This window comes from Dendropsophus ebraccatus, chromosome 8 (genome assembly GCF_027789765.1).
Source record: "Dendropsophus ebraccatus isolate aDenEbr1 chromosome 8, aDenEbr1.pat, whole genome shotgun sequence".
In the NCBI taxonomy this organism is placed as follows: Eukaryota; Metazoa; Chordata; class Amphibia; order Anura; family Hylidae; genus Dendropsophus; species Dendropsophus ebraccatus.
In genome coordinates, this window is record NC_091461.1 from 54,518,570 (window position 1) to 54,532,445 (window position 13,876).

The window sequence follows — 13,876 nt, forward strand, 5'->3', positions numbered from 1 at the left end:
TAGAGTGAGAGCAGAGTCCAGTCTGCAGGCAGCATGTTATATGGCAGGAGAAACGACGCAGATTGATGTATAGTTTCATGGGAAAATATTTAGACTAACTTGTCATTTATTTATGTAAATCTCCGCTCATTCTGAGTAGTCATGTGGGTGGGCCTACTCAGTGATTGACAGCTCGTAATGTGCATTCTTATACAGATAGCCGTCAACCACATAACCGTTTAGCTCAGAATGAGCTGAGATTTTCATGTTTTGTGATTACATAGCACGAATAATTCATCAGTTTCAAAGCTCCCGGCATCTCCATGAGTTATGATGCTGGGAGCCCCCAACTCCATTATGTAGCACATCATCCGTATTTATGGACCATGTACAGAATGTGTGAATGCCCCCTTATCCTCAATATTTCCCCAAAAACTGTGTATCGGCCTGATCAGCTCCTGATCTCTAATGTATGTGATGCCCTCTGATTGGACTGTATTTTCACTGAAGTTAGAATTGGAGGGGGCCGGGAAGGGGCCTAAGAACACAGGGGCAGATGTGATTAGCTGAGTGCTATGCCCTTAGTTTCTACTTAGCTCTCATCAAAAAGCTGAACCATTGGATTACAAATTTGCAGAAAGTCTTATGTACTTTCACTCCATGTACAGCCAGTCCCATCTGCCTCTACGCGCTAGTGATCAGTGGGTGTCTCAGCTTCCACACTCCCACCAATCACAACTTGTCACAATGTGTCAGTATGTCATGCAAGTGTAATACAGATGCATTTACACACTGTATTACCAAATCAGTGACTCTGATGACGCAAAGTAGAAATCCCCATTAATTCCTATGGGGCTGTTGTTTCAGGTCACAAGACCTGCTGTTGGGTCCGGATAATGACATTAATTTGGGTCATTAAAGGGGTTATCCAACACTTAGATGTTGCTGCCCGTATATAAAACTGACAAACATCTTGTTCCTACCACTCCACACTTGTCTTATGTCCTCCTGCGCAGCTGCCGCCACTCTCACAGTCCATCATAAGTCAGCATTGACAACATGTTCAGAGAATCACTGGCATGGCCACTGTCCCGTCTCAGTAATTGGCTGAGTGGCCTGTCATTTAGTTTGTGGCGGTGGCTGCGGTCAGCTGGAGACCCAAAGTAGTACATCGGGGGAGCATAAAGGGGGAAGCATAGGATGTTTTATATAAGGGCAGCAATATATGTAAAAAATAAAAGAAGTGCCGATAACCCTTTTAATCCCACAGCTGTAATATGAGCACAGACATGTGCCTATAGTTATAGCTAAAACACATGACAAAATAACAGTCAGCTTTCTTTGTGTTGAGTTACCATTCCTTTCAGCCAGCTAGATTGAGATTTCAGACGTAAACGTACATTGTGCAAGTGTAATCGAGTAAAAGTTTTAGCATTGTGCTTATTGTTTTTATTGTTACTTTTAGGTTTACGTGGCTTGTCAGTCCATGCTGATTGTCATTGTGGGAGCCATTCCTGAATATCATATCGACATAGAAGATGCATCTGCTGACAGAGACATTATAAAACACGTTCGCTTTACTGACAACTTTACCTCCATAGTGTCAGAGGCAAGCATTGTTCATTTTATTTTGCAATTCATATTTGAATAAACATTTAGTCACTTCACTTTCCTACATTGAATATTTATTTTTCCTGGTTTAAAATTTAGGCCGGGCTCACACAGGGGATAGGAGGAGAATGGAGCTGCTAAAATTCCTCCTTTAGGCCATGTTCAAATTTAGTACAACACCAGCCGTTCTCTGACCCGGCCGTATCACAGAACGGCTGGTGTTACTAAAGATCATCCCGGGCCGGTAATGCAGTAACTGCTGGATGATCTTCATTTCTGCTGAATTTGAATGCAGGCGGCGCTCACATCCAAATTCCCCGCTGCACACAATGGAGCGTGCACCCGGACCTGCACGCTCCATTGTGTGCACTGACAGGTTCTCTGTGGCCGCTATTCAATGAATAGCGCCCATAGAAAACTGACATGTCAGCTCTTTGTGTGGCCGCTAGGGATCCCGGCCGGAGCATATACTATGTGTATACACTTAGGCCGGGATTTCCTCAGCTGCAGCACAATGTAAGTAAAGTATTAATTACGGCCGTGTTGCAAATCAGCAACAACGGCCGTGATTAATACTTTACTTACGTTGTGTGAACATAGCCTTAATGAGGGAGATTGCATTCTATGAGAATAAAGGGGGGCAGCAGAGAAAGCCATCTGACCGACATAACATATATGTCACACAAAGAAGAGCCTGCCTGCATTGTGGAGAAATATGTATAATGCATATGATGATTTATTGATTTGTTTATATATGTATGTATGTATTTATTCATTCATTATTTTTTAATGCTTGGCACCTGGTAATAGTATATTTTACTGCTTTTATAGGGTAAGAGTAAAATTGCTGGAATAACACATGGGAACACATATTCACATACATTTTTGGAGTCAATAAGATACAAATTTGACTTTGTATTCATAACCAGATAGATACCTTAACAAAATATCCCAGAAGGTTAGGCGCCAGCAGTAGGTTTTCTGGATACTTTGGCCTTGGCTTCTGAAATTTTTTAGGGCGTGAGTTTGCTCATTTATGGGAGTCAGTGACCTTTTTAGCTGTATTATTTTTGAGTAACGGAGGCAGCACAGAGAACAGACACAGATTGAGAGTTTGATAGTATGAGACACAAGGTCCTTTATTAGCGCAGAGTAAATTACATTCATGCTTGGGATTTCTCCAATATATTTATATTTTCGTTTTATAGTGGCACTTAATACAGCATGAAGCATACAAGGTCAATCTGGCATCATCGTTATTATTTGCAGGCCTCCTTATTGGGAACATTTTGTTTGGACCTTTGTCAGATAAACTAGGAAGGAGACCAGTATACTTAACAGGTAGGTGAAATTATATGATGTAGGTCAATATAGTTTATTTTTAAAATTTTAAAAATTCTCCAGTGCCCCTGAAAGGGGTTGTCAGATGATGAAACCTAGTTTTAACTGTCCAATAAATGATATTATATTGGTAAATAAAGTATTTTACCACCTTTCTGTGGTCTTTTATGCCTTCCTACTGCTGATGCAGGCTGTCTGCTCTGTGCGCGGCAGTCTAGCCTGAATTTAGTCAACTCTATCGTCCTCTACTACACCTTTTTGACTCTAACCCTGCCCACTACACCCACAGGATTCTCCCATATAGTGGTAGAGCTGCCCAAAAATTCACCCCCTTGGGGCCAGACTGTAACTTTCTGGTTAACCAGGTACCCTTCGCTTTGCAACTGGTTAAATGCCATTGTCTGCCATTGTGGCTTGTTACTCAAGTCAAGCACTCGAGCATTCGAGTATCGACTCAATCAACTCCAATGGCAACCCATCATCAAATCACAGATATGGTACAAAACAGTGTATAATATTCTAACATTCCGGCTTCCTGAAACATACCATGGAAACATGGAAATTATTAGAATCAATGGCACGTGTTTTCCCAGATCAAGTAGAGGGTAAAAAAAATGATACAATCACTCAAGATACTGCACTTCAGCAAATTGTGGACTCTGTTACTGAAATTTTTACTTGGTTATGCCTCTTTTGTTTCTTCAGGACTGTTTTTTGATGTTCTTTTTGGGTACCTAACAGCTTTGGCGCCAAGCTATGAAGTTTTTGCTGTTTCACGATTATTTGTTGGTATAATGAATGGCGGTATGGCGCTGGTGTCTTTTGTATTAACACAAGAGTATGTTGGAAAATCCTATTGGGCATTGACAGGTATGTTAATTCATTAACTAATTATAAACTTTGTGTCATCTTTAAGTGCTGTTTTTGTTTTTTCTTAAATGGGCACTGTTATATAACAAAAAAAAATAGAAATTGCCAAAAAGGCTTTTTTTTTTTTTTCTTACATCCCCTGTTGATTTAGATTTCGAAAGTTATAACGACAGATACCCTTTAATGTGGTCTGTTGGCTGCCAAGACTTACATTGGCTGTTGTGTTTATTTTTTGTGGCTCTCCAACGTTTGAAAATGGCAACTCCCATAAGAAGCTGACAGCAGGAAATGATGGAGGTTCTAGTGCAAAACCTGAAGAACCACAATTTGGGAAACACAGCCCATAATAATCTGTCCCTCTGGTAATGCTCACTTGTCCTGGCTCCCCAGATGCTCTGTCCTCTTCTGGTCGGTTCTGGTATGTGCACGCTACGGAACCTGGAACAGGTTCATTCTACTCGTGGAGGGCGGGATCTGCCTGTGCATTAAATTGAGTTTATGGCACAAGCAGAGATGCTTCTGTCCGCAAGCGGGGGTGAGCTGCGGAATCCGCGGCAGGTGATCCTTCCGGGTTCCGTAGTGTGCACATACCCTAAGGACTGTTCACACTAAGTGCGTGAGGCAGGTGGGATTCCGAGTGGAGTCCATGGCGGAGGCTCTGCGCTACATTCCGCCTGTTTTACTCAGTGTAACCAGACCCTAATGCAGGCAGTACACAGGAAGAACACTCTCAGAACAGTACACAGGCAGAACACTCCCTGCTCCTTCCAGTGCTTTGCTTTTCAACTATATCAGTGTCATAAAGATGCTGATATATACAGGCATGGTTGTGTGCAAACTTTATTTCAGCAATTACCTGGGCCAGCTGTCATTTTAAAAATTTCGGAGAATAGCAGGGAGTTATTTTTTAGTAAGGCATCCCCCCACACACACACACCACCATGGAGCCGATAAATAAATAAATATATATAGATAGATATAAAATTCCCCTGTTTTAGATTTGTTGCTGTATATAGTTATTTGCACTAGTAACAAATTTTTACTTGCTGACTTATTCTCACTCTTATTTTTTTAGGTTCTTTAACTAACCTGACCTTTGCTGTTGGCATAGCCTTGTATGCTCTATTGGGCTATTACATTAGGAATTGGAGGATACTAGCCTTTGTAGCCAACTCTCCAGGAATTCTGTTTTTTCTACTTTCACTGTAAGTTAGAATTTTAGTTGTTGTAGAATATTTAAAATTTTTCTGTGGTAGGTGCTTACTGTTTAACCATTCTAGCTCTATAGCTGAATTCTGCGTTGCTAGCCTGCAGCTATTCTGACAAGGATCATTGAACTTTACTAATAGTGAATAGACCATGAGTAAACCTGACCATACACTAGAGATTTCAGACTGCCATTTTTTGAACGCTTCATTGACAGTCTGTAAAGTTGGCCTTCTGGGTGACAGTGCCATAAGTTAATATGACAATTCCACGCTTGATCTCTGACTGGTCTGGGCTTCTGTTGATGAGATGCAGATCTGTCTCTTGGCATGAACGACTTTCGAGTAATTGCATTCGACAATGACAGAAAACATCCAACATGGCATATCAACTTTTCCAAAGATATTTTCCTTCAGTCGATGTCTGTCAGGCTCATACGAAAAGGTGCCAACAGTCAGCAGAAAACTGTCTTTATTATGCTTTTCGTCTGTTTAAATTCTGTAGTGTTTAGCCAGCTTATAAATGTCATCCAGACCTGACGAATGCATTGGCCCGAAAATATAACCACTCTTTGAGTTTTCGCTTTTACAAACTAGATACTTAACAATGATCTCTGGTGGTGGACATACTTACCCATGATCTGACCAACTGGGAAATATTTTTCCTGCTGTGAAAGTGGATCACATTGCAAAAAAGAAACTTTGGGTCGGGTTCGAAAATATTTTCAAATCAAATACAAACGAATCTCATTAAAACAGGCATACAATAGTAGCTACAGTAGTAGAACTACAGAGTAGCAATTTTTTTTTCAACAGATGTTGTTACAGTGTCAAATTAGAAAATGACATTTTTTTTTAAAATGTCCCTCGGCCAGTAAATCATTCAGTTTCCACCATGGACAGCAGTGGAGCTTGGTGGATCAGTGGCATAATATCAGTTTTCTCCCAAGACAGTAGTGGACATTGTTGTATCAGCAGCATAAAATCGGAAATCTTTCTAATTAAACATTTCACATGTTCCAATCCCCCTTCAAGACCTTCCCTTGTGTTAAAATAAATTTTCCTCTGCAAGGATTTCGAAATGTCTAAAGAAGTCTGTTCCTTTTCAGGGTTTTTCCAGTGGCAGTGGGAGAGGTAGTAGTCAAGGGGGTGGAAGTAGTTGAACATGGGATGGTTGTAGTGGCCATCCTAACAGGCTTGGACGAAGGTTGAGTCAAGACAGCCAGACTGATGTTGTGGAATAAATCCCTCAAAGTTCCAGTTCCACAGCAGTCAGTAGTCCATCCCGAAGCCAGCAATCATCGTAAGGGTCCTCCCTGTTAGGTTTGTCCGAAGCTTTTTGGCTGATGGTCCACCAAAGGTTAACTTGCGACTAAGACACGACATGAGACTGGGCCGAGAAAATTTCCCCCAGACTCTTAGTCATTGTACTAAGAGGACTTTTTGAGGAATGGGAGGACAGTCAGCATTTGGCAGGTAGCATTGAAATTCAAGGGATTGCTAGGCCCGCAAACAGTCAAGAGAGCAAGGCAGGGGAATCTGCTTACAAAGCAATGTGATCTCAAGCCATGCCACTAGAGGAAGATACCCTTGAAGAGGAAACCCTAATCCCAGACTATGATGATGATGTGACAGACCCCACGTGGAATCTGGGAGCACAGGCACCATTATCTTCATCAGGGCACGAAGATGTGTTTGTTCCACCAAGCCAGTGTCAGGTCCCAAGAACAACTTTTGGTTCCAGAGGCAAAAGGGTACAGCAAGGAGCACACCATCTGCTAGTTGGAAGACTAGCGTTCAGGAAGGCCCAGGATACACCAATATCTAGTTGGCAGAGTAGTGTTCAGAAAGGCCCAGGTACTCAACGGGTACACCTGCTACAAAGACACAGACTTGGTATAATGTACACACAGTGACTTGCCATAATGCAAAACAGCACCCAGTCACTTTGTATACCGGACACTGGCTGCACAACTCTTACTGAAAACCACCCACAATCTTCCTACAATCCACCCTCCTATTCTCTCCTCTCTGTCCCTATCTCTTTGTTATTCTCTCTCTGTATTTCTCCTAACTGCCTTCTGCAACCTGCTCTACCCTACACACATAGCCGACTGCCCGCCTCCAGGAAGTAGACATTACAGAGGTGCTGCAGCTGATTGGACGGGCACAAGGGGATTATGGTTACTGTAAGCTAATGTGCGCCCGCTGTGTTTGGCAAATTAGGAACAAATTGCTGTGAATTCGCTTAGCTGAAAGAAGCGAATTGACAGCGTGATTCGCAGCAAATTTATCTTCGCTCATCTCTACTTTACACCATGTTTATATAAAATTTTTATTTTTATTTTGGGTTATGCATAAATCCAACATTGTTTGAAGCATTACTATAATATATAATCTGCAGAAGACAGCGATGACAGCTCATGAATTGTTACTACTGCATTTGTCTTGTAATTATATCATTATGTGAACCTAGGGTGGTCATGCACTACAGCAGAATGCTTGCCTTGGCCTCTTTCCATATACCTGGGCTACATGGCTGCAGCTCAATAGGAGATTGAGACTGAGAAGATCTACCGAGTTCACATTACACTCACTTGCCCTCCCGTTCAAGCACTCATTTAAATATCATAACCATCCAAAAATAGCAAATTCTAAAAGCACTGTTGTAGAAAATTAAACATTTGTATCTATAATTGTTCATTGAAAACAATATAAACTGCCAAATAACCAAATGAGCAGGCAGCTGTTTCATGCTTATTCCGGGCTTAATTGGGGCAATTGAACTCCAGCTTTACTGGGCATTATTTTGTAAATGTAAAATGTGCTAAACATGTGTAATAGTGTGAATAAATATGTTTCAAATAATGCAGATGAGCTGCGCTTATGTATTTACTATGTGTGCACATGTTTAGACTGCACAGTCACTATGGGGGGAATTGATCCATGGTTTTTGTATAGACTTTGGTGTAAAATTCCACCCTATAAGTATTCATACTTTTTTCACCCCTTATTCTTTTTAAAATGTAAGGATGTAAAACTATCATACCTCTACATTTTACTCTGCACAAAATAATATCACAGGTTCCTGGGTTATGGGGGCTGGTATTCTTTTTGGCACATTTTTGCACCTAAAACGGAGCAGCAGTTCCATGTTAGAAGAAAAGTGTGATCTTTGGGCTTTTCTCCCTTTCTTTATTTTACTCCTGCACAGCATATTACATTATATACCAGGAGAGCAGATAAATGAGGGATGCTACTACTTTCCCCAAAAATAAGCCCTCCTAAAATAAGACACCCCACCTACCCTACCCGCTGGCCTAAAGTAAGGCACCCCCCGCTGCCACACAGGACTCACCTAACCCTTCGTGGACAGCTCCCAGTCTGCACTGCTCCTAATTCCTTCCTGTGTCATGACCCAAAGGAACTCCCTGCTAAGCCATAACCAGTGAGTGAGCAGCTCAGGTAAATTCCACTAAGAATTTTTCCGTTAGAGATCAGGACTATTTGCTGTTCATGTCATTGAGTTGTCATGACACTCCTAAAGGAGAGCTTTAACCACTTAACGACGCATGACTGGTATACCCATCATGCAGCCGTAAAGGGAGATCAGAGAGGTCTCCCGGCGTGAGCCCTCTCTGCAGCCCGCGGTCCCCGGTTGCTATGTGTAGCTAGGGACCGCGGGTATTAGACGCCACGGCCGGCTAATTAACTTTTCAAATGCAGCTGTCCAAGCTAACAGCTGCATTTGAATAGTGTATGTGGCCCCTCTCCCTGGTGTCTAGTGGGGGATCTCCCCCCACGATGTGATCGCGGAGGGGAGATCTGTTGTAATGAGCCGGCCAGGGCTCAACGCCGGAATGACGCTGATCTCGGCTCGGCAATCCATTTAGATGGTCTGCAGCAGACCATTATAATAGAGCACCGATCTGATGGATCAGTGCTCTGTTATATGGGAGATCAGTGCTGTGTATATAGAAGTCCCCCAGGGGGCTTCTAATTACTGTGAGTGCAAATAAAATAAAGTGTTTTTAATAATAAATAACCCCCTGCCCTAATAAAAATTTGAATCACCCCTCAAAATAAAAGGAATTTCACCTTTTTTTTTAAATTTCTCTGCACATATATTTTTTTCTGCTTTTGCAGCATATTTTATAGAAAAATTAAGTCTGTATTTGCAAAGTATAATTGGTGTTGCAAAAAATTAGGGCTCATGTGGTCTGTAGGGGGAAATATGCAAGTGCAGTGGCCTTTTAAACATGAGGAGGAAAAAACGGAACAGCAAAAATGAAAACTGGCTCCGTCCTTAAGGGGTTAAGGAAGTGTTCCGGATTTTTATTTTTATTTCACTCCTGGCCGCAAGCCAATATATGTGTGAGTTTTAATATATATATATACCGTATTTTCCAGCGTATAAGACGACCCCCAACTTTTCCAGTTAAAATAGAGAGTTTGGTACATATTGCCATATAAGACTACCCCTCTTCCAACGCACATTAAAATAATAAAAAACATCAGACAGTAGTGAGATCTGAGAGATAGAAGGATGTTCAGTTATATCAGTAGGATACAAGGGCGGCCAGACGGGTGAAATAGGTGTATTTTTCTGGGCACAACGCCATTCTACCGTATCTGTTTTTTCCATGCCCCGGACACCTGCAGCTTGCTCTGCCCTTCATACGGTTTCAGCATACGGCAGGGATGTGGCTGTTTTTTAGCTTCCCCATCGTATGCGGGGACCGCAGATTCTCCAGTCCCATTCCAAAGTTTTTCAGCTCCCACCTTTTAAGACAACACCTAGCGTATAAGACAACCCCTAACAAACGCATCATAAATGAAAAGTGGAGGGAAACGCAACTCAAGCTCATACATAATGCCATCTATGCATTCACGTTTCCTCCATCCACATTGCTTCCGGAACGCAGACCAGCCTGCCCAAAATGTGATACCCCCAAAACCGATTTGTTCCACGGTATTTGGAATTGTCCCCGTCTGGAGGCGTACTGGAGGGAGGTGTCAAACCTAATCCGTAGGGTTACTTCTTTTAATGCCATGTTAACTCCAATGGAAGCGTTCTTTCATATAAGTCTGAACCCTGAGGACTCAGGAGAGCCCTATTCCTACCTTCCTGCCCTAGCACACTATATAATAATGGTGGCCAAGCTGAGCCTACTAAAGGAATGGATAAAACCTACCTTACCAAACCTCTCCTCGGTGATAGAGCGACTACAACATCTTTTTTATGTAGAACACAGACTGGCCTTGAGAGAAAAAGACAAACTGACTGAACCACTCTTCTGTAGGTGGAGGCGCTTCATTGTAGCGTTCTTCTCTCAATCAGAGATCCAATTCATAATGCAACCCTTTACACAATCTATGTGGTACTTTACGGAAGATATGAAGGGGGCTCTAGGTACACTTAAATTTCAACGACCGGGAAGTGAACCCTAATTGCTCCCTTTGCCTAACTGCATCTCCTCCCTCCGGTACGCCCAACCTCTTCTTAGCTATTTACTAACTATACTGGTAGGGCATGGCAACACTACCCTCATGCTAATTCTCTTGCCTTGGTTAATTGTAGTCTCTGCTAATGGGCCTCCAGGGTACTCGCACATGGGAATGCTGTTGTTAAGTTTGGATTTTTTCTTTTTTGTTTTCAGTTTTTCTCCTTTATCTTTGTACATGGTTAATTTTAATTTTTTTTTTACTATAATGTGATCCTATAGCATTTGTTCGCTATAGGCTATTTGGCTGAGAGGTCCCGGCTGGGATGTGTTTTTGCTATGTACCTAAATCCGACATGCTCGTACAATATGACACTTGGGTTCTTGTACACTATTTTGTATACCTTACTACTGTTCCTGTTTTGCCCCTAGATGATGTCTCATTGGTATTTACTCAGCCTGTCTTCTAAGATGTATCTCTGTAAACTTTGAATAAAATATTATTTAAAAAAAAAAAAAAAAAAAGACAACCCCTAACTTTTGAGAAGATTTTCCTGGGTTCAAAAGAGAGATGAGCGAACCGGGTTCGGGTGCGAGTCGATCCGAACCCGAACGATCAGCATTTGATTAGCTGGGGCTACTGAACTTGGATAAAGCTCTAAGGTTGTCTGGAAAACATGGGTACAGCCAATGACTATATCCATGATTTCCACATAGCCTTAGGGCTTTATCCAAGTTCAGCAGCCACCGCTAATCAAATGCCGAAAGTTCGGGTTCGGATGGACTCGAGCATGCTCCAGGTTCGCTCATCTCTAGTTAAAAAGTATGTATTTTTGAGATATTTACATCGCATCTGTAATTTCAGGTGAGTTTTCAGGATAAGCTTCCATATGTGTACATGAGGATTAGCAATATATCTGCCACTCATATATCTTGTATATGGCATTTTCTGCAGATTGATATGAGATTGATATACTTGATAACAGGAGAAGGAAGCATATGTCTGAAATGATATATTACTTGGTTACTTATATATGCTTGCACTATTGATCTATGCAAGGTTTGTTGAAATGACAGTGCCTGTTTATTAGTTCTGACTTTTATGTGTGTGGAGGCATAAATTGTAGTTTTTTTTTAAGTTCATATTTTTTAGTTTTTTTTTTTAAACTGTAGAACATTTATTTATTAGTCTCACAAGAGCTTTTCTATGTGATTGCTTGTACAATCCATTGCAGTTTACAGGTACTGACTCTAGAGGGGACAACTTGCCAGTACCTGTATATACCAGCGTTCTTTATGTATAAACTACACTATGAGTAAGGATGTTCTAGTTCAAAACCTGTTAGCTACCTAGAAAAATGCAATATGCGGGTACTGGCAACTGACAAATCTCGCTCTCGCTATCCGTTCCGGGATGCCGGTTACACTATTGCAGGTGATCCTTTAGTTGGGTTTCCATACTTTTTGCCATTGCTTGTAGCAATATTAGGGGAGATTTATCAAACGTGGTGTAAAGTGAAACTGGCTCAGTTGCCCCTAGCAACCAATCAGATTCCACTTTTCATTCCTCACAGACTCTTTGGAAAATGAAAGGTGGAATCTGATTGGTTGCTAGGGGCAACTGAGCCAGTTTCACTTTACACCATGTTTGATAAATTTCCTCAAAAGATTTTTCTTTCTCCAACTTTACTTATTTCATTCATTTAACTTTGAACCTTCAGCCATGCTTATACACACAATTTTCAGTAAAAACAGAAATCTGTGCCTACTTCTTAATTTATTTGGTGGGACTACTTGGACTAAGCACAGGAAAATGATCAGCAATTTTTCATTTACATGCCATGATTCAATGTTTATGACCATCTGTATAGAAAACATTTCCAACAGTGCCTCTAATGCTTTGGATAATGCCTCCAAGGTTTAGGATTGTTTGAATGAAAGAATAGTTTAGTCGCTCTAAATACTACAGTGAATGTGACACTGCTGCAGTACTAACAAAACAGCTCTGTTGCATTTGGACTCTGTCTTGTCTAAGTTTAGACCAACTATCAGTTGGCTTAAAGAGTGCCAGATCTTGCGCTGGAATTTTTGCACATTTTTTTCTACACTGACAGATTTATGCCATGTTTCTTTTGCCATACCTATTTTTGGATGTGGCAGACCACTTAATAATAAGATATGAGACAGTTGTTTTGGGATGCAAATTCCAAAAGAATTCTGTTGCATTTGCAATAGTAAATCTGTAGTGCTACTAAAATGTGCAAGTATGGGCATATTTAAACAATGAAGGGGATGCAGTGCCGTTAAACAGCTGGTTTGGGGGCTGTTTAAAATGTAGACAACCCCCTTAAGGGTGCGTTCACACCTACAGGATCTGCAGCAGATCTGCAGCAGATTTCATGCTGTGTTCAGTTATTTAAATTAAATCTGCTGCAGAAAATCAGCTGCAGATCCTGTAGGTGTGAACGCACCATAAGGCTGGGTTCACACTACGTATATTTCAGTCAGTATTGTGGTCCTCATATTGCAACCAAAACCAGGAGTGTATTAACCCCTTGCCTCCGCAGCCTGTTTTGGCCTTAATGACCAGGCTCATTTTTCAAAATCTGACCTGTCTCACTTTATGCGCTTATAGCTCAGCGATGCTTTAACGTATGCTAGCGATTCTGAGATTGTTTTTTTGTCACATATGGCACTTTATATTAGTGGCAAAATTTGGTCACTACTTTGTGTGTTTTTTGTGAAAAACATCAAAATATCATGAAAAATTTAAAAATTTTGCATTTTATGAACTTCTGAAATTCTCTGCTTCTAAAAAAGGAAGTCATAGCACATAAATTAGTTACTAAATCACATTACCAATATGTCCTCTTTATTCTGGCATAATTTGGGAAACATATTTTACTTTTTTAGGCTGTTATGGGGCTTAGAAATTTATTAGCAAATTATCACATTTTGTGAAAGTTTCCAAAACTGATTTTTTTTTTAGGGACCAGTTCTTTTTTTAAGTTGATTTAGGAGGCTTGTATGCTGTAAAACCCCATAAGTGACCCCATTTTGGAAACTAGACACCTTAAAGAATTAATCTAGGGGTATAATGAGCATTTTAACCCTACAGGGGCTGGAGGAAAGTATTCACAATTAGGCCTTAAAGAAATCGAAAATTTTAATTTAAATTATAGTTTAGATTAAAGTTTCTCCTTTCCAAAAGGAACAAGAGAGAATCTGCACCCCACAATTTGTAACACAGGTTCTCTTGAGTACAACGGTACCCCATATGTGGGCGTAAACCACTGTATGGGCACACAGCGGGGCTCAGAAGGGAAGGAGCGCCAATTAGCATTTTCAGTGCAGATTTTGCTGAAGAAGTTTCTGAGCGCCAGGTGCGTTTGCAGCGCCCATGTAGTGCCCGTAGAAGAGAACCCC

General features: G+C 41.1%; 1 protein-coding gene across 5 annotated transcripts in view; it reads left to right on the forward strand.

Moving 5' to 3' along the window:
• The window catches only part of LOC138799354 (solute carrier family 22 member 15-like), a 261,620-nt gene that overhangs the window by 88,642 nt on the left and 159,102 nt on the right, over positions 1 to 13,876 (forward strand). For all 5 annotated transcript variants that reach the window (XR_011364245.1, XM_069980394.1, XM_069980391.1 and 2 more), the window contains 4 exons: positions 1,445 to 1,588; positions 2,799 to 2,931; positions 3,637 to 3,801; positions 4,877 to 5,006. Coding sequence is in view for 4 of the 5 variants with exons in the window: in XM_069980391.1 (XP_069836492.1) it covers positions 1,445 to 1,588; positions 2,799 to 2,931; positions 3,637 to 3,801; positions 4,877 to 5,006 (572 nt within the window). In the remaining variant the exon portion in view is untranslated. The remainder of the gene's footprint in view (positions 1 to 1,444; positions 1,589 to 2,798; positions 2,932 to 3,636; positions 3,802 to 4,876; positions 5,007 to 13,876) is intronic.